This window comes from Dermacentor albipictus, chromosome 1 (assembly GCF_038994185.2).
Source record: "Dermacentor albipictus isolate Rhodes 1998 colony chromosome 1, USDA_Dalb.pri_finalv2, whole genome shotgun sequence".
NCBI lineage: Eukaryota > Metazoa > Arthropoda > Arachnida > Ixodida > Ixodidae > Dermacentor > Dermacentor albipictus.
The window spans coordinates 314,676,426-314,702,789 of record NC_091821.1 but is presented as its reverse complement, the minus strand read 5'-3'; the positions used below and the strand labels follow the sequence as shown (position 1 = coordinate 314,702,789).

The 26,364-nt window shown below is 44.3% G+C and overlaps 1 protein-coding gene across 3 annotated transcripts; it reads right to left on the bottom strand.

The window, feature by feature from the left end:
* LOC135903635 (motile sperm domain-containing protein 2-like) lies at positions 1 to 26,165 on the bottom strand. Of its 3 annotated transcripts, XM_065433946.2 has the most exons (8): positions 25,866 to 26,165; positions 14,845 to 14,991; positions 9,958 to 10,044; positions 5,244 to 5,398; positions 4,367 to 4,427; positions 3,460 to 3,498; positions 1,586 to 1,707; positions 1 to 1,033 (listed from the first exon to the last, which is right to left on the bottom strand). In XM_065433946.2, exons 1-8 carry the CDS (start codon positions 25,978 to 25,980, stop codon positions 974 to 976), a joined length of 786 nt encoding a protein of 261 aa, XP_065290018.1. In that variant the 5' UTR covers positions 25,981 to 26,165; the 3' UTR covers positions 1 to 973. The 3 variants fall into 3 exon arrangements, with proteins under 3 accessions (XP_065290018.1, XP_065290026.1, XP_065290036.1); XM_065433954.2 differs by lacking the exon at positions 1,586 to 1,707; XM_065433964.2 differs by lacking the exon at positions 14,845 to 14,991.
* Positions 26,166 to 26,364: the final 199 nt, after the last annotated feature.

Sequence of the window (26,364 nt, the reverse complement as noted above, 5' to 3'; positions counted from 1 at the left end):
TGTCCGTTTTTATTTGCTTTTGCATGACTTCAAATAATACATCGAGGGAAAAAAATCATTGTGTACACGCACCATGCAAACTACAACTATTAAACATAGCGATAGGACATTTCACAATGCCACATTACATGCGCAAAAATCAGTTCTGCGGGAGCCCGCAAGTTGGAGGAACGTTCATACCAGATGGAAAATTCTCATCCACCCAAATGAAACACGAAGGAAACCCGCACGGGTTTCCCCACAAAGAAAGGTTCGCAGTTGAGGAAGCGTTCGTCCTGGTCATGGGATCGACCCCGAGACCAATGACTTTTTGTAGCGGTCTCTTTACCGTCTGATCAACCAAGAGGCTAGCAGATCGCAGTGCGAGGGCGAATTGGTCGACAACACGAAGCGCAGAGGCACTGAATGCGGGAAGTAAATTCTGCAGAAAGTCTCTGGTCTCTGGTTTCATCACCGGACCAGGACAACATTTTCCTTCACTGCGAAGCTTTCTGTCTAAGAATCACGTCCGGGTTTTCACTGTAGCTTTGTGTTGCCGTTGCGTGGATGGCAATTTCCCTTTCATGAACGTACAGGCTAATAGCTTAACCACTGTGCTATATTCTTTATTTGGCCAGTGACTGCAGAAATCTCTTGACAGTAACATGAGGTTCTTCCACCCGTCAACGTGATTCCTTCCTAGTAGAGAAGGGGACACGACAATTGTTTTTCGCCGCAGAAGTAAGACAACTCTGTAGGGCGCTCACCAAATTAGCCCAAGTCAGTAATGTCGGCGTTTTCATGTTCTCAATGATCACACAGCACGCTACGTTTAATGTTACTCGATGAGTTGATGAAGCTGTCTTGTACAGGCTCATGATGTACATAGTGAAGAGTATTAGAAAGTGTCTTTCCTCACAACTCTTTTGGGCACACTAATCCCACACTTCCAGTAGTTGGTAGTCGTTCCGATGCGGTTGTGAGCAACTTGTGACTAGTAGTGGGCGCGATCTCCAAGAGGTCTTCCTGGGACGTAGCTGTATTCGTAGGTGTCCTAGATGAAGCCGAGAGATGGATGAAGAAATTATAAATCCATGAGCTGAAACTGGAACAATTGTATTTATAATTCTTTAAGCTTAATCAGTTGATTTTCATGGAACAGTAAAAACGCACACGCCTTTTCTGTCTAAGCATGCGGTGTGTTTTCTTTCTTTACCTCCGCATCAGGCAGGGATGTGTCGACAACCATGACGTGCTTATTTTTTTTCTTTTTGTGTGTTTTCCAGACAAGGTTAGTTACGTCTCTTGGCTTTCTCAATTTCCTACACGCACGTTCGTTCACAGAACGATGAACTGCCAAAAGCGTACGCAGCATATTCTTTTTTTTAAGACAATAAACTATAGCGAGTGGTTCAACTGACGAACAAACGTCCCAATGGATTTATAATAGCGGGCGTGCGTTGAAAAAGAATATTTCATTTAAAAGTTATGGGATTTTGCGTGCGAAAGCGCGATCTGATTGGGAGGCACGCCATTCTCTTGTTTCGCGTAAAGTTGTAAATCTTTGAGTTCCTCGTTTCGTCGTCAGCGAGCAAGTCGTGCTCACCGTTCCACCCATACGGACGGGAAGATACTTGGCGTCGATATACTGCTGAACATCGTCTTTTTTGACTGTCTTCAGTCTCTCGGCACCATAGGGAAGTATACTCTTGATCATTCTCAGGATAGCTGCACAGATGCGAATTAAAGCGACGATAAGAATTTAGTACGTACGCTGTTCGCATGTACCTTTAAAAGACGAGTTTAGTATACATTCATCTTGAGAGCAAAGCGTCAACAGACAAAAGACTGAGTAAAGCAGGCAAGCAAATAGATCGGTTCTATCTGCTTCGCTTCGTCTCTTGTCAGTTGGCACTTTGTTCTCAAAATATACGTATGCAGCTTGTTTAATGACACTGAGCTGCCTGCCACAGTAACCAGCCATTTCCTTTTTTTGTCCACCTTCAGCAAGTGGAGTTTCTACTGCTTCAATGTCAGGATCGGCTATCAGTTATCGCATGCGGCTAATAGACCCATCATTCTAATATTGAAAGCACATCTAGACTCAATCCAAACTGAAACTCCTTGCACTTAACCCAAATTAAATCTTCCTGCAGAAGCCCATGCGCAGTACGGTATGAATAGCGGATGGCAGCTCGGGTAACGGTAAGCACTGAGCCCATTCATTGCTGGTATACAAGATGTGTCTAATATCGTGCAGCTTTGTTGAAGCTAGAGGCTGAAATACCAAATCTGTTAGCGTGAAGAAATGAAAACGGTTTTTCACTGGTGACCTTCTGCGCCTTTACTTTAATTAGAGCAAGCAATACGAGAACCAAGGTGCCTACGAAATAGGGGCCGTTCATACCAGTGAATTACGAACAGGGGGGATCCGACTTCTCGTCAAATAATACGAGCTCCAGCTTAGGTATTGCGGTTATATATTCAGCAACACTGGCCAAAAGGAGGCCTCATTCATTTTCTTTACTTCTAACCTAGATAAAAAAAATCAAACTGGCAGATGAAAAAAGCGTTTCCTGTGTAGAAAAGTTTGTGCCCATATGCAACCATGGTTCACTGTCTGCTCCAAGTACCTGCAAACCGTTCTGGAGTGGCGCAGCACCAAAGCGATGCCGACGTGCTTCAGGTCTGAGCCCCACAGCTCTTTCCCGCTTTATAATGTTACAGAAGCTGTGAGAAATGAAAGACTGCTTAGACTAAAATTAACTCAAGCGCTGTTAATGTGACAATCGGGAGGTAGACGGGCGGACACCCACTTCAACGGGGTAGTTAGAACGCTGGAATATTTAAGGTTATATGTAATCGGATATTGTATTGTTCATCAGGATCATCTACCGTCAATATAATGGCAACTTGTACCCGTTTCTGTGTTAAATGTAAATCTAACGTTTAATTTTTTCCCTTCTAACTGTTGAATATTGCAACTTTCTGTCTGAAGCCATTCGTACTCTTTTGTTGGGCAATTTCTAGCTCCAACTTGAGTATTGATCATCCTTTCTTTTTGTTTATATTTTTCTCTGTAGTGCTGTGTATATTTCTACTTTTTGCATGCTGCACGATTGTATAGTTCCCCACTCCTGCCAAAGCACTAAATGTGGCTGCAGTATGTAAAAATAAAAAATAAATAAACGAACAGGCGCCGCACTGTATTTAAAGAAAGAACGGAGTTGCATGTGCAGTTAAAGCATCAATTTGCGATAGTGTTAAAATATGAAAATTAGCTACTATGTCTGTACGTACTGGAACTACATGGCTATACTGTTATTAGCCAAGCGTTCGTACCTATTTAAACACACTTATTGATTTTGTATGCAAAGTAAATCACTTTACGAACACTCCGTATCATAATCATTGTGTTCGGCGAAAAACAAAATATTCAAGAAAACACGCTTCGAAGCAGTAAGTCAGCAACAAACTTACCGTTAAGCAACCATGGCATGTTGTATATTAGTGCATTTCCTGGAAAAGCAAAAAGTATGCGGATTATGTTTATCCTCCGGCAGACTTGGCTACATGGCTGTGTCACTTCTTAGTTCAGTTAATGTATGGCGCGATTGTCATTTTCCTTCAGCTTTTGCATTTCTTTTCCAGAAAAAATGGTGGATGGAATATTATTGTTCATTCTCTTTTCCCGCCAGTTGTGCATCTCAGGGCGAATTCACAATGGTTCTTGTTCGAAGTACTTTTTGCCATTGGCCAGCCGCCTTCGTTAAAACATGTCTAACATCATGACTAGCTAACATCTGCCCTTAAGAACAGTCCTAGTGTGATATCTTTTTTTTTGCACCCTCAGTATTGTGTACGAAATGCTTATTTATTGGTGAATTATTCGTCACTGGGTAACATTCCCAACGCGCCTGTTACTTGCTTATTACACAGCTATACGAAACAAGGAAAATAGTTTTATCGGCCGTGTAAACTTTTAACCATTCGCTTACTAAATTAGCCTGCATGGTGTCACGCGTGCTCAAGCAAACGGGAACACAGTTCCCTCGATGACCGCGCACACTCGCTGTCAAAATGCTGGAGTTAGGAAGCGCGGCAGCAGCAGCGAGCGAATTGACCTTCGTGCTGCCTCTCGCTTCAACGCAAGCTAAGCGGCGAAAACACAGCACACACGAAGCTATCAGCACTCGGTGCGTTCTGTCTCCATCGAGGATCGCATTCATGAAAGGGCCCGAGCTGCCGCCATTATCAGTGTTGTTAGGTGTGTTCGCCTTCGTCAAGGTCATAAGGAACTCGCTTTTCGAAGTTGCATATTCCTTCCATCGGAGCTTCTTAAACAGGCAACTGAGTAGGTAGGTTCAGGTGAAAGAATGTTGTTTACCGAGTCCTATCGGGTACTTTGAGACGAAGACATCCACTACGAACTTGAGAAGGTCTACATCCTGCAGAAGAAAAACAACAACGAGGAGAATGAAGTAAAAAAGCAGGTCGTGATGCTCTTAACATGTTTTCAGTTTTCACAAACGTTGCACTGCTACGGAACTCTAGATGCCTGGTAAGTTTTGACGCAGGTGAACGCCGAATAGAAGATTTAACTGCCACAAGTTTCACGTCTTCGGGAAGTTGAAGGGTACGTATTTGGGCTGGTTGGTTCCTGATTACGAGCAGAAAGCAGCGCTCAACGACAGGACGAAGAGAAGGACACAGACCGCAGTGCTGACTAACAACCAAGTGTTTTTATTATTTCAGTCATAGTATCTATACTGTACCACTGTCGCGAGGAATAGAACAAAAACAGAAAGAATAGAAATTCAGCATGCGCAAGGGTAATAAATTGTAATCAATGAGATAGGAAAGCTATCTCCTTCGGAAAGAGTGAAATCGAGGGGAGGCGTACACATGTGTCGCCACTATTATGGGTATGAAAGGCTTCGGAAATAAGACGTGCGCGTTCATTGTGATAGTTTGACAAGTAGGTCAAATTTTTAAAGCACCCCTCACCAGGCCACATAGAAAATTTCGGTTATACGCTGCAAGTTGTTACGTGTCCTTTAGGGAGCGTTCTACCGCAATAATTTTTCAACTTGGTTCATTAATAGCCTAGATAGAAATATTTCAGTGCCGCGAACCCGTGATTTCAGAACGCGAGTGACACTGCCAAAAGGGACACTCTCCCCACTTTCCCCGTCTAGCCTCCGCAAGCGAAATTCCTTCCCTGCGTTCTCACATGCGAGCCCCCGGTATGAGGCTATACATACGATGTTCGATACTCCAATTTCGCTACAGTCCATCAGAACAGTGATCTTTTTGGCGCCACACTCATTGAAGAGTTTCTCGATGAAGAAAATGAAGACTCTTTTTACGCCGTCACGGTCTGCCAGTCCCTTGATGTAATTCTTGTTACGCAGGACCACTGAAAAATAGGTGAAAGATGTTATGTAGCAAAGTTTCTATTGGGTATCCCACAGGAGCGTATTTTATAATGTTTTATTTCATTTTACATCTTTCGCAGAATTTTTGGAGTTGGCTCGACGCCATGCATCGCACCGTAGTTTTAGTCAGGATCGGCTACTTTGCGTTCTGCTGCATGCCTGTGCTTGGCTCATATGCAAGGCCGGGCTGCTTGTGCAGGTGAAATGCCTTTTATTTGTCAGCAATGTTATTTTATAATCCCGCGGCAGGCATGATGACGTTGACGGTATCAATAAATAAAATAAATGAATTCAAAAGCCTCTTTGGGCCGTGTCGGGGCGTTTCTTGACTGCGTCTGCCGGTTTCTTGTCCCATGCACTGATTTCGTAATGCTGCGAAGTTCTGTTTTCTGCCAGCACTAGGAAGACAATTAGGTGTCTTTAATATTGCTGATGTTGTTTTATCCGTTTGTTCGCCTAATTGGTGGTATACATAACCACGGGGGACGCATTTCGATGGGGGCGAAAGCACCCGTGTACTTAGGTTTAGGTGCATGTTAAAGAAGCCCCGGCGGTCCAAATTTCTGGAGTCCCGAACTACGGCGTGCCTCATAATAAGTTTTTTTTATTGATATGATATAAGGAGATGTTGGCGCGCAATTTAAGGCGCCGGTTACTCCTTATCTCTTGGGTGGTTCTGTCACACATCATTCAGGGTTCACGGTTACATATCAAATAATCTTTTCACACAAGCACCAGGACTTATAAAGCAACGTTTCCACAGGAAGACTATGACAAATGTCTCCAAGTCGAAAGTCTCAAAAGTACAAACGATACTGTAACCTAATAACACATTTGCTAGTCAGCGGGTCAGCGGGTACATACAATATACATGACAAATGTCTCCACACTTATGTAGTCGAAAGTCTCAAAAGTACAAACGATACTGTCGCCTAATAACACATTGTCTAGTCAGCGGGTGGTATATACATCGTGTAAATATATTAGCACATACAGTCACAACAGAGCAGTCAACATAACATAATTCCCAAACAGATGGATACATAGAGTGACATTGAAATGAACAGAACAATGAAAGCACTAATAACGTCCAATGATGCCGCTGTCTTCAAAAAAGTCTTTAGTGCTTTTAAAGCACTCTTCTGCAAGGCCGTTGTTGGCCAAGGGCCCAAAAGTTTCCCTAAACTGAAAGGTCTGCGGTCTAATTTACTTAGCGCTGATTTAAGTCGGCATCTTGGTGTGTCGTGATGTGGGCAATCTAGAAGGAGGTGATATATATCTTCATCTACAAATCCACAATCACATTCGGGGGTTTCCGCTCGGCCATTTCTGTGTAAGAAATGCTTTGTGTAGGCAGTGCCTAGCCTTAATCGATGAATAAGCGTTTCCATAGTTCTATCTAATGACAATGAAAATTTGAATTCAATAAATGGATCAATATGATATAAGTCAGAGCTCTTAGAATTCTGGTCAAACCAAGTGTTTCTAGACATGTTGAAAGACGTTGTCCTTATCATGCAGCGTAATTCATTCTTTGATATTCGGAGCGGAGCCATATCATCTTTGAGGTGCGCTTGTCGTGCTGCTTCATCGGCTGCTGTGTTGCTAGGAATGTTGCAATGCCCTGGTATCCAGTGGAATGCTATTGCATGTTTCGCTTCGCTTGCCTTTGTGAGGTTTTTAAGTGTTTCATATATTATACTGTCGCTGAATGTTTTCCCCTTTGTACTGCAGAGTGATGTTATAGAGCCGCCTGTGAATCGCTGAAAATTACCCATTTTCGTGCTTTTGTTACTGACAATATAAATTTTACCGCACATAGGATTGCGAACAGTTCAGCCGTTGTGGACGAAGTCGCACGAGATAACTTAAATGATTCTTGTTTGTTGAGGTGCGGTATAATGAATGATGAAGCTGAAGAGGTTGCTGTACTGGAGCCGTCTGTGTAGACGTGTGTGTATCCTGAATACCGCATATATATCTGGTATAGCTCTAGTTGTTGAGCAGCTTGAATGAACATGTCTCTTTTGCTGAATATCCCTTCTACTGACAATTCGATTTTTGGAACTGTAAGCAGCCATGGAGGATATTCGATGTCTGAGTTCCAAAATTCATTTCCTGGCAATATGTGAAGATTTTTTTGAATTTCTATATGAACATAACTTCTATCTCGTTTCATTATGTCTAGAGCCAATGGGTGGTTCTTATGCTGGGTTTGAAGACGGAAATAATGCCGGCATGTTTCTGTAGTTCGCATAACTGGAAATGGTGATTGGCGAGCCTCAGCTATTACAAGAGAACTCGAAGTCGCTCGTGGAACTCCTAGACATAGGAGTTAGTTAGTCAGTTAGTGGTTAGTTAGTGGTTTTGGCACGTAAAGCCCTTTAATTAAATTTTTTTAATGGTTGAAATTTCGGCGTGCTGGTACATCGTCTCCGACGTTTGTACCGCAGGATGAACACGCCAACAGCACTTCGTGTTGCGTTTCACCTTCCTTTTGTCGTTTAATTATTTCCGTGATGCGAACATCAACGAATGCAATGTGTTATATTATCCTATGAAATTACGGTGTGATGCTACTACTGCGTAGGTAAAACACGGGAAATTCGGGAGATGGAAATTCAAGACGATGAGCAAAACGTGAACAAGGTGAATGAAGAAGACAATTCCACTTGTCGAAACGTTGGTACCTGCATTCACCTTGTTCACGTTTTGCTCATTACCGCGTAAGTAGTTATTGTTACGATAGGAGAAAGCAGATGTCTGGTCAAAAACTGCAATTACTGATTTGTCACTGCTGTTTTCCAAGTTACTGTTGGCAAAAAGTACACAAGGCGGTTTACTACGGGCTAAATTCAGAGACTGGAACATCTGATGGCAGCAATTTTCGCGCTCTAAAATGTGGTTGCTTATGCTGCTCGTGCAGTTGCTTGTTCCTTACACGTCTATGCACGTAGAAATTTTGCAAAAAAAAAAAGAATATTCCATTCTTAAGGCACGCGTACCGCGTGGCTGGTAGACATACTCGTGCTCTGATAAAAGTGTGCCCTGAAGCGAGGGAGCAGCGGTTACGTGCCACCCACTTCGTTGCCTCTTTCATTCCTACTCACGAGTGACCGAGGGAAGCTGCATCGTTTTCCTTTATGCGTGCAACACAAGGCCTGCGATGCCGGTGGCCATAAAGCACTCGTTTACAATAATGGAGCTTGCCTCGAGAAGCCGTCGTAACGCATCAGCCAAGACTGCGTGCTGAAAATGGCAGGGCGTGTTCAATGTGTTGCTGAAAACTCCGCTTTCGGTCGTCGTTACGTCTATTCAGCTCAAGGCTTACGGAGTAGAATATAAAAACACTCCCTACGCGCAAGTTCAGAAACGGAGCCATTGGTGCTTTACGCACACAAAACTGTCACCATGCACAAAGGACCAGAAAAAGCTTCCCATTGTACACATTTCCGTTTCCGAGAAAATGCGTAAAATAGGAAAGTCGGGTGACGTGTTTGTAGTTTAGGCGACTGTCGCTAACGTGGAATGTGTATTGTGGTAGTGCGTTCCGATGGTTGCTACAGAAGACAAACCGAACTCTGTGAACTGCAGTGTCAATCTATCGAATTATGTGACTAATTATTCGCGATTTTCTCTTCTCATTTCCACTATCGGTTATCATAAGCCATTTAGCTTCAAAGGCGAATTGAAACAATTTGTCGAACCGCGTAAAACGCGAAGTCTCAGACAGTGAATATATGTTGTAGCTTCCCTGCAAACATGTTAGTTTGAGATATGAGTGCGTGTGTCCCGAAAAGCTCGCAATACAAGGTACGTTTGGGCAAAAAAAAGAAAGAAATGACAGAAGCACATACAATGTCGCCTTGTTGCGAAACACAAAACGTTGAGAAACACCGCATCACCTGACCACGACCTCCGAGCACTGGCGGTGGTCTGGAAATCTCGAAGGCCACGTTCTGGGATTTAAGTCATATTTGCTTAGCATCTGCTGCCGGCGTCATCTGCTTAGGTGCTATTTAAAGGCATCAGATAAATAGAGAATTCCCAGCCCTGCAGCTTTGCCAAGAGTGCTCCAATTGATATAGTACCCACACATAACGAATTTAGCCAAAGAGAAATTTTGTTGCAGTTGAGCTTTAAGCAGCTGTGACTAATTTCTTAATTTCATCAACGAGCTAAGTGTAGAAAGGAAAGACAGTTTCGTAGTACACAGAGAAGGGGTTACTCAGAAACTATAATTTCACCCTAAAGAAATGCTGCAGTCAACCTGCAGTCAACCTGCAGTCAAGTGGCGCTTACGTGAATGCAAAGAATGAAGTGGAGCATTCCGTCGCGTTTTTAACGCATCGCATTCATCTAAACTGCGGTAATGTGCTAGGATGGCGAATCGCAGTAATGCAACAGGAGAGGGTAGGGGATCTCCTCAAGCGGTGCGTCTAAACGCTAACGCATTGAGGGAGAGGGAAAGTTATGCTTCGCCGTGTGTTTCCCTCCACTCGCCGGTGTAACGCAAATGTAGGCTAACAACAAAACTCACGGACGTGGGACCCTGCCGTGTCTTTTCCGTGAGGGTAGATGATGCACCGCTCGAGAACTGCCGTTGGTAGGATCTCCTCTCGAAGCTCTGCGGTTGAAGTATGTACGCAAAGCGTTAATTACTCCATGGCATTAAACCCCACTCACACACAAACGCGCGCACTCACTCACTCACTCACTCACTCACTCACTCACTCACTCACTCACTCACTCACTCACTCACTCACTCACTCACTCACTCACTCACTCACTCACTCACTCACTCACTCACTCACTCACTCACTCACTCACTCACTCACTCACTCACTCACTCACTCACTCACTCACTCACTCACTCACTCACTCACTCACTCACTCACTCACTCACTCACTCACTCACTCACTCACTCACTCACTCACTCACTCACTCACTCACTCACTCACTCACTCACTCACTCACTCACTCACTCACTCACTCACTCACTCACTCACTCACTCACTCACTCACTCACTCACTCACTGCAAGCTCATCCATGCTTGTGAATGCATGCAAGTATGTTTGCCAAGAAAGCCTGAAATCACCAGAAAGAAGTCGAATACGCCTTGTTTAGAAAGTTTGAGGCTTTTAGTCGGGGGCCTTTCTGTGACAGACGCCATACAACACATATTCGGCTCTTTAATGCGAAATATTCTTGTACGAGTCAACAGCCTAGTCTGTTTATCTGGCCTTTTTCGTGGGCTGATTCAGATAGTGCAGATTAAAAAGAAAGCAGCCAGTGAAAGGAAAAGAAACTGTTTTGCATCAAAGACCAGGCCCGCCTAGCTTTAGGTTTCAGTTAGCACTTGTAATAGTGCGAGGGTCCACTGAGTGCTCTGTCACTCTGCTCGGGTTTTCAACTGTCAAGCACAAACCTTCTCGTGGCAACGCGAACGAGCAATTTAGGACAATTGGCTCTGGTTGCTCCTTCACCTTAAAAAAAGAATGAAGAACAAAAGAATAAAAAGAAAGAACGAAAAAGAGAACCTCACCCTTCGCGTGCATTATGCGGCATTGCAACAAGCTCTTGCATTTCATTGCAACAAAATGACTAGAAAGTTATAAGGACTTCACGTAACCTTCTAGTCACTTTTGTAAATACTCTATTCAAAAGTAGCGACGTACTTGAAAGCGGTGTGTAATTATGTCGGTTTTCTTCGCTTTAAATGTCCGCTTACGAAATTTTGATATTTATTTTCGCTTTCTCAGGGAGTTGTAAACTTATTTCGAAAGTTTCTCGAACTTTCATTATTCTAGAAATCTTTTGTAAATGCCTGCAGGCTTAAATCGAAAATCTGCTAAGAACAGTGCGTAAAATTTAACTTGCTTTTTGTTTTGTTTAAATGCAACGAAAACTTCCCACAGATCGATTCGGCAGGCATAAATTGAGATTGCTTTTCTTCATTTCACTTGTATTTGAATTGGGAAGCACTAAAGTGAAGTTGCCCAGTTACCTGTTCCTCAGTTACCTGTTATCAGTTACCTGCCCAGAGCAGTTACCTGCTCTTCACATTTCTGGTTATTTCCGAATTGAAAAGATATCGACATTCAATTTGATATTCGGGGGCTTTTTCTAGATTGTTTGTATTAGATTATTTCGAAAATTTCGCTGTTTGAACGCTGCTACCAAACATTCATACCTCCGGCGGCATGGGAAACAGAAATGAACCCACACAAAAGTCCCTCCTTGAGGAATAAAAGGCACTTCACAAAATATTTTGCACAGTATGCGTGTTCTGGCGGCCATGAGACTGCCACAGCAATAAAGTGGCAACAACGGCGATCATGTGACGTATTTTTATCATGCCACCACCTGGCGTCAGAGCGTCCAATTCACCGCGTTTATAACATCACTATTGTTTTGTGGTCGAAGTGCTTACTGGGAGATGTAGAGTTTAAAAAGAGTCACACTGGTAGACAAGTAGCGATGCAGTGCTGTTGAATGTATGAAAGTAATCAAAGTCTCAGAGAGCCAGCAAATGCCTCGAAGATGCGCCTGGCGGCCCCTGTTCCGCCTATCGAGACGCACGCAGTTCACACGCGAAGGTGTGCAGTTACATCTAACGTGAACGGTATCGGCGGGTCGCTAAACTTTGAGATAGGACGAGGTCGTCGCTCGCAGTGCGCTGGTTTCACTCAATATTTTCGTTTACGTTCCGTACTATACGTGAGTGAACATCAGTTGAAGATGTATTATGGGAAAATGAATACTTTTGTAATTAGGGCTTCATACCGTGATCGCTTTTCTTGCGCAGCCAAAGCCATGTTTTAGACCAATCCACGTTCAAGACAATCCGAACTCCCAGTACACGCTAAGAAAAATTTAACACTTAAGGATGCTTTTTCGTGTCTACGACTCACCTTCTTACACCCATAGAAAAAGGTGTTTAGGTGAAATAATAGAACTCTTTGAAAGTGTGATATTTCGGAATTGCACCATTTCTTTCAATGCTTGTTTTACCAAAATGTACACTACGTTTTCTGTAACAGCGGTATTTTTTATTCTATTACTACTCTAATGTTTCGGACATTCACCTAAGAAATCCCGAAATATTTTCTAAGACATTTAAAAAAAGAAATGCGAAGAAAAATAAAAGCTGTGCAACCTGGATTCGAACTGTGAACCTACACATCGCCAGTCATAAGCGTTACCGCTCTACCACTCCACTTTTTCTTTTCTTCGTTGCCTGAACAACTTCAGTGAAATACATTCGCGATGACCACCGGCACAACCACGGGGAGTAGTACAGCACCATAAGAGAGCAGTAGCGCCTCTAGCTGTCCTCCGGTCTACCAATCACACATCAATACTAAGTTGAACCAGTTTAAGCGGAACTAGTGGTAAGGTGTGAAAGGCAGTGTAAGGACAGAAGAGGACAACGTGGTTGTGTCATTTCATTTACGACCTGGCCGTGTCAGCTTTTATAATAAATGCTGTGCTCGTAACGATAGTAGATTGATCCGCATGCAACTGTGAATGTTTCTTCCGACCGATACTGCGTGAAACAGCGCTGTATTTAAATGATTATAATATTGCGCCTCTGTCAATGCTACGCCAGAAAGAACATGCGCCTGAAGAACTATGATGTTCTGACTGGCTATGATTCGCTGATGATTGATAAAGAGAGAGAGAGAGAGAGAAGGGAAGACGGAAAGGCAGGGAGGTTAACTAGACTGAGTCCAGTTTGCTACCCTACGCGTGGGGAGGGGAATGGGGAGTGAAAGAGAAAGAGAGAGAACTTAAGTGTAGGTTGTCTATAGTCGGGCACTCAAGTCCGTCGCCTTAAGGTAGCGAAAAAGCGCTCTAACTGCTTTTTGGGCCAATGAGCTGTGAGGCCAGGCTCCCAAGATCTTCGCTTCCGTGAATGGCCTGTCATCCAGTCTATTTAATGCACACTGGATGGGCAATATTTTGTGACTCGAAAGCAGCCCTCCAGAGCTTGCGAAGCTTACGACGTGGCAATTATGAACAGCTGGTGTCACAAATCAACGAAACCTGCCATTGCGCATCTGAACGAGGACATGACATCATATTTCAGTGGCTGCCGGGACACTGTGGCATCGTTGGTAATCACCTCGCCGATGACGCTGCCCGACGTGCCCAGGCTGGCTCACCGACAGTCCTTATACCTTTATCCAGAGTCGACGCTGCAAGAGAGCTTCGCAGTCTTGCTCGTGCAATCACATTAGGTTGCTGGCATACACCACAGAACTCTAAGTGTCGTTTACACAGTCTCGACCCATCACTAAAACTTACATTACCAGCGAACCTTCCACGACGTGACGCAACACTGCTGTGTCGGCTGTGGGTAGGAGTAGCATTCACCAACTCCTACAGCTACCGCATTGGAATGGCGGATTCACCAATGTGCGCTAAGTGCAAGTGTGAAGAGACCATCAGCCACCTTCTGTGCCACTGTTCTCGCTTCGATAATCAAGATGATTGATAAAGCAACACCCAACATCAATGACCTAAACGAAGCCAGTGGCAAAAAGCCAAAGGCAGCGTAGGAAATAAAATAAAAATCAATGTCTTTCCTCTTCACCGCAGGGGACCCCTTGTAGATGAATTGTTTAGATCCGTACAGATTGAGATTAATAGCCCACTGTGATTTTATGACTTGCTCGAGCACTGACTTGGCGCAAACCGCTGGGAAATAGACTCTGATGGCTTTTTACTTGCTCGAAATGTTGAAGTGCCCACGCACCTTTCACTTCTGCGAGGTATACATATCCTAGAAACAACCTCTTAGCACCTTGAAATTAATGAAAGCGTGCACGAATTGTGTTCCTCTAACGAATGCACCCATTTAAAAGTTTTCAGAGAGAGTAGGGGTAATAAAAGGTGGTTCAGCATTGAATCCACGTTCGAGGGTGTAATTTTTGAGTATGTAATTTTCCTGAGTGTGTATCCCGCCGTTGGCGTATAGTGTCAAAGCGCATTTTAATAAAGTCCCAGAGACGGTGGCGCCATATTTTTTCCTAGGTGGCATCGTAAGAAATCTCATGCCGCAATGCTTTCGTTTGACTGTGCAACCACGCGCAATAGCTTTGCGGCGCCGACATCGCTCAGCGTGAAATGGGCGAACTTGGAATGCATCATGTAACCGCGCAAACGACAAAGGACAAAGAAGGAAACACATAGGACAGGCGCGGAACTTCAAGTTGAAGTTCCGCGCCTGTCCTGTGTGTTTCCTTCTTTGTCCTTTGTCGTTTGCGCGGTTACATGATGCATACCAATATCGACCACCAACTAGCCCGCCTATCCCTGTTAAAAATGGGCGATCGGCAGGACGCCATGGAGGCTACGACAGGCGCCGAAATTACGTCGGCCTCCGCTCAGTGTTTGCCGCTCAGCGGGCGTGTGCTCACCGTGCAGCTTCATGGCGCGCCTCCAGCGCAGCATGTCAGCCACGAACTTGTGTGCACTTGGCATGTTCAGGCGCACCTGGCACACGATGTTGCGGCAGTAGTCGTCGTCTTCCATCACACGCTGCAGTTCATCCGGGTAGCACAGCTCTGTGAGCGTTCATTCGTGGAGGAGAAGGGACATGCAGAAGGTGAAACATGGTGCATCCAAGAGCTTAACGGGAATACGCTGTCTGGTCAGGCAAAACAAACACACACACACACACACACACACACACACACACACACACACACGCACGTGTATATATATATATATATATATATATATATATATATATATATATATATATATATATATATATATATATATATATATATGTGTGTGTGTGTGTGTGTGTGTGTGTGTGTGTGTGTGTGTGTGCTGAACTTTGAAGAAACCCCCTATAGGTATAGGAGGTTATATATAGGGGTTTGACTTAGGGGCCCGAGTTTTAAAGCAAGGATAAATTAATGGCGCAGGTTTTCGGGTCGTTCCGCACCTGCGGCAAGTTGTTTTTTTCATCCACTTTCATTTTCATTAATTTATCGTTTCTTTATTTCATTTATTCAGCAGAAGTAAATTCCCCTATGTTGTCCTAGGTCTCAGTGTTGGCTTCGTACGATATGACTGTGTGTGTGCGTGCGTGCGTGCGTGCGTGCGCGTGCGTGTGTGTGTGTGTGTGTGTGTGTGTGTGTGTGTGTGTGTGTGTGTGTGTGTGAGTGAGTGAGTGAGTGAGTGTGTTTGTGTGTGCGTGTGTGTGTGTCTGGGCGCGCGAGCGCGTGCGTGCGTGCGTGCGTGCGCCATGTGGTCACCACTCAATGCGTGCAATTCTGCGCGTGTGTACTCCCCGTGCAGCACCATGGATGCACGGTGATTGGGAACTCGGCTTCAGATTACGTGCCAAATATCAACAAGAGCTACGTACGAAACCCGAAACGCTAAGGAGCTTTTGTTTTGGCTAAGTCAGTTACCCCATCCTTAAATCGAGGTTAAAGAGAGTGTATCAGGCTTCAGCTTTTGCCACTGTGGCAGTAAACATGATACAAGAGCAAGGAAAAAAGGGCAGGAAAAAAAACTTACAACCAGTACCACCGCTCGTTCAAAGCTATGTTCGCAAAAGAACTAGCCCAGCTGGCTACATATGCAGACATCATGTATAATCCAGGATAAAAGTTAAAATGATCAGTCTCATCGCGACGTTTTACTCGCACGATCATTGCACCAAAGCACGATCACGAGCACCAAAGGGCGCGCCCTTTGGGGCTCGAGCACCGTAGAGGCAGCACGTGCTGCCCTGTGTGATTGTTGGCGTAGTCAGCGGCATCGGCTGGATAAACATTTCCGCATGTTCGTGGGATCTGATCAGCATTCATGCAGCACAGTCGGAATATGTTCAGCGGGTGACTTTAGTTCCCGTCACCATATTTTTTGCGTTAGCCGCCGTGGTCGGTGGCCATGGTTAGCGACTACCATTTTCTATTTTTTTTTCTCTTTCTCTCTCTCACCGCGCGTTTCTGTGACGAATATCTCAGATGGTCAAAGGTTGAGGATTCGAGGCGAAATGATAGTTTTTGTTTGACAAGCTTCACAAATGTGGTGGACGTCAGACTTCCACTAACACTCTAATCACTAATATCATTATTTATCAGAAAAATGTACTCGAGTCGAGGAAAACAGAAGATGAAATTTTGTCGTTCCGTGCATTCGAAAAAATTTGCCCTCCCGCTATAAACATTGTTTAGATGTGTTTTTTAACTCGATAGAAGATTGCTGCAGCATCTTCTTTTGGGCCTGGGCAATAAAAGCCTCTATTACGCGTTCGACAAACATTTTTGCGGGAAAAATGAAAAAAAAGAAGAATTCTAGTCTGCAGGTCATCAATTTAAATCAATCGTAAAATAGGTCAGCTCTCCTTGCCAAGTTTGACCCAAACTAAATGCCTCCGAGAAATATTGTGTACCGATACGCTCGGCTACTGTGACAAAACAGTGTGGTGTGCCTTCCCATTTTTCTGCATTTAGGTAAAAAAACAACAGAAAACTATAGCTTGCAAAATGCTATAAGGTCGTAGTCGTGGGGCTTTAAGAAAGAAAAAGAACTCGAGAACGTTTTTGTTGTGCATGCTGTGCAGTGGTTAGCGCTTCATAAATGGTCTGAAAACATGCGAACAACTGCAGAGCGGAAAAAGGAAAGAAGAAAAAAAATACCGGCTGGGAGAATTTAGCAGCTTACGGCCATGAGACAAGGATCGCCGCAGAATGCCAAATTGGCAGAGTGGTCCCGCCGGTGCAGTTGATTGGCGAGCTCCAAGGATTGAACTCACTCGAATGACGTCAAAGGACGGTGTTGCCCCCCCCCCCCCCCCGTCCCGCGTCGAGCGGTGTTGCACGAGGAAGTGGCTCTCGCCCCCCTCGCCTCGGCTGTTTTCCTCGAGAGCAAGGTCAGCGCAAGCTCGCAGATGAAGGGGAATTGCACGTCTCGTGCAGAAGTATACGTCTATTTATGAGGAGACCGCCTACACCGCGATGTGAAACATGCGCTGCTACCGCGCATGTGTCAGATAAACGATTTACCCGCCGCGGTGGCCATCGTGTAGTGCTGCCGAGCTTGCAGTCGCGGGTACGATCCTGCACGTGGCTGTCGCATTTCGTGGGAGCGAAATGTGAAACTGCGCTCGTGTACTTAGGTTTAGGTTCACGTCCAGGAACTTGAGCTGGTCTAAACGAATCTGTATTTCCACACTAAGACGTGCCTCATAATCGGAACGCGGCTTTCGCACACGAAACACCAGAATTAATTTTTAAAATAAATACTTGTTGTTTCTTTCGCTTGTAGTGCCTGTGTGTAGGAACTCTGAAGTGTTAAAAGTGTATTAAATTTGTCATTCATATATCGCTTCGCTGTGTATTTATAAGTTTGTTGGCTACCAAGTACTGCCTCGTAAAATATATTGTCCTGCTACGACGTATTCATTTAACTATTACTGCGTTTCCACTGATCTTTACCATATACTTGTTGGAGAACTTTTTTTGGCTATGAAGCGAAGGCTACTGAAACGAAGCCCCCCTCTTTCGCCGCTGCTGGAAGTAGACCCGAATTTTTGCTCTCGTTTCCTTAAGTGAGGAACAGAAAACAATACTTTTTTTTTACAGCACCTAATTTGAAACGATATACAATATTCACCAGTCGGCTATCGGTATTTTATTGCATATTTAGATTGCTCTTTCGAGTTTTCACACACCCGAGGCCGCTGCACGTTTTGCACAGTCATCAAAGGCAAAATAAGGCCCGTGTCTTCTGGTGAGTTTTCGTCGCTTGCTGTCCCGCCAATCAACTCCCTTGAGAGGCTGTTGAACAACAACAAAAGACTGTTGAAGCACACACACACAAAAGTTTTCTCAGCTTCTGCGCGGAAACCAAGCGAAGCCATGTGAGAATCGCCACTATCGGGATGTACAACCGAGTGAGCGTACGAACTGACTGCTGCGCCGGCTTTACCGACGCCAGCGTCGGTTGCGCGTCCAAGTCCTAACTGAGGCCACACAGCTGCTTCGGAGCTCCGACGCAAGTTGCGATGCTCGCTGTTCAGAACTTGCTACATATCGGATGTGATTAAACATTGATTCGCGCCGAGTTAATTGTATGTGCCTTGACTAAAGTAAAGAGGTTGTGCGAGGTTGGCGAAATTGATTCCGAGCGCGCCCGGACTACATCACGTACGAATACAGTCATGTGCAGAAGCTCTGCCCCCATAGCTTTCGCTTCACAGCCAACAAAAGTTGTCCACGAGTATATATATACACTCATACAACTTTAGATGGTAGTGCACGACTTTTATTGATTTTATCATATCTAATATTTTTGTGCCCTTCTTGAAATCTTGTGTTGAATTGCAAGTACGTACGAATTGAAGAAATTAAAAATGTTTACGCAGAAATGCATTATATTCCTGGGCACAAGAACACACAAACCGGAAGTTGTTGTCGAACCAATGAGCAGCAATGACCGTTAGAATACGCTTTATATTTGGTGACTGGGGGATGTGAAGTTCGATATTAAAAAGTGCGCACGTTTTCAACGACCCGAATCGGACTGAATCAACCATCAAAACACTTTTCGGGTAATAGATACCTTCAAACCATAAAACCAAGTCCTAGACAACTGTGCCTTGTGTGTAGCACAATATGCACACGCGTCAGAATTTACTTGAAGTGCACGTATTCCCGAATGTTGTCAGCTTTTATGAGAAATTCAGTAGTTCGCGTTAATGTGCGGCGCTGCTGTGAAATGTAAGCTTGACTCTATGGGAAAAGGCTGCGGGCATTTGTCAAAGTGTATTGACTGAGTTGTGCACAAGCCCCTTACCCCGGGGGCGTATGTCGTAAGGATTATATTTATTTTCTATTCTTTTTACCCTTCGTCATTAGTTCGCACGAAGCCGTTGGCGACGCCATCGGCCACTCACTGCCACGGGTGATGAATCTCTTCTCGGGCATTTATTTTTTGTTGTGCGACAAAATTGCGCAATACAAAGTTCTTTTTTTTCTTTTTATGAACTCGGGTTTGGCTATTGCTCATGCGACCAATATGAAATGTATCCAAAGGCAAAAAATCAGCTCCGCCCTCAAAAAAGCAAGAAAAAAATTAAAGCTAAGAAACAACCTTTCTATATTCCACTAAATTGTCATGCATAAAAAAAAACAAACTAGCAAGCAACTGTACGTTGTTTTGTGTCTTGCTTACCACATGTTTAGTTTTATAAGCCAAGATGTTTTTGTGGTCTCAGCACAGGCCCCTTAGCCCGGGAGGACGTGTGACGTAAGGATTATTTTTGTTCTATTGTTTTTACCATTCGTCATTAGTTCGCACGAAACCGTTGTCGACGATATCGGCCATTCACTGCCACGAGTGATAAGAAATCAACAAGGATCCTCAGATCACAAGGCCGTGATATTGCAGCGATGCCTTTTCCGATGCCTGCCCTTCTTGCGCTTTTCGTACTTATTCATTCGCTCCTAAAAAGTTTACACCCTTTGGGTCGTATCTTGTCGTACCACGATAATCGTCATCTGCCTTGCTTGTGTTTCTTGAAAACTCAGCCCTCGCTAATTTCCTGTCGAGAATGCTGTGTTACGCCGATAACGCGCAAGCCGTTCGTGACTCGGAAGTACCGGGCTCGCAGCGTTAAAGAAAGGAAATATGGGCAAGACAGATGACGAATATTGTTGCTGGACAAGATAGGACCCAAAGGGTGTAAACGTTTTGAAGAGTGTTGGTCAGAGCAACACTTTGCCCGCGTTGTCGATAGTATCAGTTCGCAATGGACGGTGGCTGATAAGAGTGACATAGAATCAAACGGAAAGCGTTGCTACGTTATACCGGGCCAGATCTGTCTTTTCACTGAGTACTCTTTCCCAGTTTAGGGGCGCTTTTCCAGCTAACATCTTTGTTTCCCACCTTTCGCTCTGATCACTGTGTCGACTTGTAAATTCAAGTATTGCACCAGAAAGTTGTGCGGAAGTTTTATGACTCGGCCCACTTTACTATTTTCCCTATAATAAAGCAAATAATTCAACAATGCTATGCTACTTGGTGCTGGACTAAAGCGTTCGTTTGCAAGAACAAGTTAAGCGAGGGATATTTATTGGTGCCATTCGCTTCAGTGTCCGGCAATTCTTTTGGGACAGCAATAGAGCATGTGGGTAAATTCAACAGAAGCCATATGAGCTATATGGCTTAAGAATATCATCGCCGGTCTGGGGAAGCGGCCGCTTGGGAAAATGTAACAGCGCTGGTGTAACAGCACTTGCCTCTGAAAAATATGGCAATATGCTGCGTGTACATCATAGCCCTCAACCTACCAAGAAAACGGGCTGGCAAATTTCGCTAATCCACTAAACGAGGGCAAGGTTTCGGCAAGTGTGTCTACATATGCTAAAAACGACGACAAAAAGAACGGGGTGCGGTGGCATCTGCGGCAGTTTAAAACGTTGGGGCCTAGAGAGCAAGTTTTTTTTTTTCAAGCAAGTGATATATATGGCACATGAGGGGGGGGGGTATTCTGTAACAGACCACTTAGTGGACTTTCCATTTCGGCCGCTGCTGATTGGTTCCAGCTGTACGAAAGAGGAGGAGACGACGAGCGGCCCTAGCCAACCAGCAGCGGCCGAAATGGACAGTCCACTAGGTGGACTCTTACAGAAAGCCCCCCTGTTCTGCAGAAGCTCGAAAGGTGAAGGAAAGTACATGAAATGGCAAATTTAAGCCCCCACCTGAATTGTAGCAAGATGCTACAAAGGAAACCCCCTACAGGCTTCTCAAAAAACAAAGCCTCACAGGTGAAGAAAAATTCGTTGTGGTCCGGGACTCAAACCCAGGACCAAAGCGTTTCCGGGGCGGTCGCTCTACCATCTGAGCTAACCAGGAGGCTAGACAATCGCTTTTCTTCAAGTGCGAGGCTTTCTTTTCTAATACTCCTGTATCGATTTTCTTAGTAGCTTCGTGCTACAATAGCGAATTTCCCACTTTCAAGCTATACAGGGTTTTTCAGCGAACACTCAAATTTTTTTAAAGGTTGCCTGTGGTAGATAGCTCAGTTCTAGCTCATGAGGGGGTCTACTCGAAGCGGCAGACACTGCTTGAAAAAAAAAACATTTGAAAGTCATAATTAACTAATTAACAAATGATTCGCTAATTGACTTTGGACTAATAACCTTATGACCCATATTGCAATTTACAAGCTCTAGCCGTGGAGTTCGCAAGGTGGAGCCACTTGGAACGAATTCTCAGGACGACACCAGTTTCGATATATTAATTCCCAAACATTGCGGAGAAATGTATTGGCGTTTCAGTAACTTGTGTGCTTCCATGCATAAAATAATGTTTTGTTTACAAATTAACTGGAACGCCAATGCATTTCTTCGCAAAGTTCGGGAATTAATGTCTCGAAACTGGTGACATCTTGAAAATTCGTTCCAAGTGGATCCGCCTTGCGGACTCCACGGCTAGAATTTGTGAGTTGCAACATGTACAACAACGTAATTAGCGCATTTTTGTTAATTAGTCGATTTTACATTTCATTATTTTGTGCAAGTAGTGTCAGCCGCTTCGAGTAGACGCGCTCATGAACTGCCACAGGCAATCTTTAAAGATTTTTTAGTGTGTTCGCTGAAACACACTGTATTTAATTTTGGAGAAGCTTGTTTAGCTTATGTAGCTACACGTGGCTATCATCACACGAGCCTAAAGGTACGAAATTTAAATGTAGCTCAGAAAACTGCTGCAATATATCTAGGATTTCGAAGCATAGATGCAGAATTGACATGGCTGACATTCAAGCCACAGAAACACTTCATGCATGTGTTTACTTTAGTGGCAGGCTCACTAGTTCTTTCTTTTACTTCGCTTCAAGTGTTTTATTTAGTTTGGGAAAGGTGCGCAGAATTAACATTCGAAACTACTTCGTTCATAATTTATCGACGGTCTCTGTAGGCATTAAACACCAAATTATACACTGAACGTTTCTCACTGAACTTCCGCTAACGCGCACTGTGTAACCGCTGATGTGCAGAAAACACAGCGACATTTAATTACTGGAGCTCCGCTGGAAGCTAGAGGGAGAATGCACAGACAGGTTTATTCATTTCGTCTTACAATGGCAAACTCGTTGTTGAAAGACGCAGAAGATGAACAATTGTCTCCACAAACATGTGTGATGTTCATTACTGCAAATAGCCATACCACTGCACCTCACTGTGATATGACGAAATTGTAGAGCACCAAACTTCTTCAAATCCAAGGTGACGCTATTTTAAGAAAAATATACTTTAATGTAAGCCAGAAAAGTACTGAGGTTTGAGCAATCTTCCGATCTTCTTCGCCAACGTGCTGCCATCATTGACGCTGACGCAAAAGTTCTCTCGAATATGAGTGTCATGTTACAACGTTAAATAAAGGCTGCGGAAATTCGCGAGAATTATGGCTGTAAAACCATCTAAATCCTTCCAAACTTCGGATTTGGGTGGAATTCGACGACTCATTGTTCTATGCCTACAGAGCTTCGAGCTGGCGGCCTCATGTTGCCACCTTCCAGCCAACTTTTTGCCTGATTTTATGAATCGGCAGCCAGTAGTGCCCAGCTAGATAATGCTTTTTCAACAACAAACAAAAGTAAGCTGACAACTGAGCTAATTCCATTCGCAGCATTCCGCTGCAATGAGGTCGAGGCAATTTTTGCTTTGATATAAGTGCTGGACTGACGCATCTGCGAACCCATATATGAAGTCACAAAGAGGCAGGTTGGGGCTTTGAGTGCCGTTATGGGACCGGGTGTGCAATTACTGGGGCATCAGGGCCGGGATTTCGGTGATTCCACCAGCTGCGGCTCTCGTGCACTGATACACAGAGAACGGTGGCGCCGTATTACAGCCTAGAAGCAGGTGGTCCGGTCGGGGTTTGCAGCGCTGTCCCGTTGGGCATGAGCAGAGCCGCGCCTGCCTATAACAGCCGTCTGGAGGGATCGGTTGTCGGTGAAAATTTCGTGCATTGATTGCTTATTTTTTGCGATTGTATGCATGTGCGATGGTGTAACCCACACAGGGTTGACTTCGCTATAGAGTATATGCGATGTGCCGAGTGTCTGTCCAGTTTGCCTCCGTTCTTCCGGCTTGTACGCCTGCTGACGACGAGTTAATTTTATTATATTGTCTGCTTTTCCAGATTTTTCTTTTGCATCTGATTCCACTTCAGTGCTTGTTCTCTGTGTATAACTTTTCATGTGTATAACACATGCTGACGTAAATTCTTCCTCAATGCCGCTATCGTCATAGGAGTATTTTTCACTATATTCGTGGCAAGGATAATGGGCACAGAACAAGATCATTTTTGACGTGCCATGATTGGGTACAATGTCAAAATACGTCGCCACCGTGGTTGTTTTTAGCTATGCCTTGATATCAGGGCAATGCGGTAATACACATGTATGACGTCACTCAAGAGCTCGTGATTATTTCAGCTTGAACGACGCTAAGCATTCGCTGCAAGAGCACGCTGGGCGAAAAAAGTCCAGAAACCAAAGGATCGAAAGAACTGCGTCTTCACAGATTTCGCACTCAATTTTTGAGCTATATTCACTGACGGAGGCATTCAAACTAAGAAGCATTGTCAGATAAAGTCAACCGGTGTTCACAGGCTTTGTAGTTTCTATTGTTTGTGAAAGTTAAGATATCTCCTTCTCACAGAAACAAATGAATACCATTACCGAGATACCAAGCATCTATATTTCTGTCAGACGTGTAACCAGCTGCCTCAACATTTATAGAAGTTTACCTTCAAAAGATCATGAAAGCTGGAGGCAGTCATGTTCGTATGCGTAAGGTCCATTTGTTTATTGGACGAAGTTGGCGTGTTTGTCAGACACCGTCAATAAGAAGGACAAACGAACACACGCATTCGTCAGATGCATCAAAGTCGGTGCCTTCTTTATCTACCTGACAAATTTGCATGAGCGTAATTTATTTACTACCTTAGTCGTGCGTCCAAGTGTGTATCAATCATACACGTCTGACACTGCCCCAATAGCAACTACTACAGCACATTGAGCTGAGTATACAGTGCGTTGCCATTTAGTACAAATTTATAGCGTAGCAGCTGGGAAAAATACTTGGTGCAAGTTTTGCCGATATATTTTTTGGGCGTATAATTAGATTTTTGATAACTCGCATGCTCGTACTTCCCTATATCTGTCTAATAGCGCGCTAATAATTCACTGATGTTTGCGAATGGTCATCAATATGGAAACATTCCTGCTTTCTTGATAGTGAATAAGTGACAGCGTGATCTGTACTGCTACTCCGTTAAGTGTTACAAGAGTTCACCTTCGCGTGAGCTTAGACAAAATTGTTGAGATAAAAAGTTCCCGCTTGCATGTACTTAGCGACTGTAACGTCATTCTTCTTTCTTTTTATGGATGTTGAAAGCGATTACACATAACATAACTTGAAAAAAAAACCTCCTTTCTTTATGACTAGTGACCGATACATTTCTCTATGTGATCAGAAAATTTTCTGAGTAATTGGTTCTCGACGGTTACAAAATGCAAATATTTATTCTCCTGTTGTCAACATGAGGTAATATCTGCTTGTGTATTCTGGTTAATCTACGCTTGCCTTTTGGCCAAAATAACATTCTGTTAGTCATCTCTCTGTGATGGCGAGCAAAAGTGAAAAGCCAAAAGCGAATTGCATTCACAGCGTAAAGGTTTCGATACGAAGGTTTGAAGATATTGATATAAAAAGAAAGAGTGAAACATGGCGATTACATTCGCAGGAACGAGATCGGAACACTGTCCCTGACAAGCCTGCGTACAGGCTCTCACAACTCGACGTGTTTTTGTATTATTTGCGCTGAAATTGTAGGAACCCTGTATGAGCTCGGAATAATTTGCGTGTCAGTTATAGTGCACGGAATATAGAATGATGACAATGCATACTGCTTTCTTTCTTTTCTTTCAATACGTGTAGATGCAAACATTGAGGCATATGCTCGCAACTAGACATTCGCACGTCCATTCGTCTGAAACTCCAATGTACACTCTTGTTCGCCTTCCCGTTGGAAATTGCTAACTCTATTAGCAGTGTTCCGAGATAAGAACACTTCGCCAGCGCTCACTGCATGCAGAACCCCGGGGCACACCACACAGGAAGAAAGCTACAGTATCTTGAGCTACGAGACTGCCTCCTTTTTATGGAACGTGCTCATTTCCGAACGCTATGAATATGACAGCGCCACGATTTTTTCAGTTTATTTAGGACGTAATCATAGAACGGTAATGTGATAAGAAAACTCGTAGTTGAACGGGGAACTCGTATTATTGGTATCCTAATCCGTAGCCGATAACATTTGCGCGTGTGTGGATTTAAGGCGTCGGAAACATTTCATTCGGTAACCAGTTATACCGATACATGACACCATCGGCTGCTCTCACCATGTCTTTCCGGCCACTGCTGCAACCGCAGACGCAACTCTTGAATCTGCTCCAACGTCACTCGGTCCCAGTACTCTCGGTCCCCGAAGGCGTCGTTGTCCAACATGTAAGGCATGGCTGACAACGCTCAAAGACACACTGATAACGAGCATCCACCAACGCGGCACAGAACCCCTTCGGTCTAGTGACTTAGTGTGTCCACAACAAGCCTTGAGAAAGCGTTACGACAACACCGCCTTCCTATGCGCCGAAGCCGCGAGCGCGTGCGCCAGCTCTTTCCCTAACGCTCGCACACGTCACCTCGCCCCCCCGGGAACGTCCGCTCAGCTTCGTTCAATGTCTCCGCCATCAGCTATGGCGCACTCTAGCAGTGGCCTCGAAGGTGCCTTCCTTTCTGATTGGCATAGGTAAACTCCCAATGCCATTCGCCGCACACTTCCACTTTCCTGCTACACCCGGAAAGCCCCGCAGGCGGCCCGTGTATCAAGAGTAACTTTGT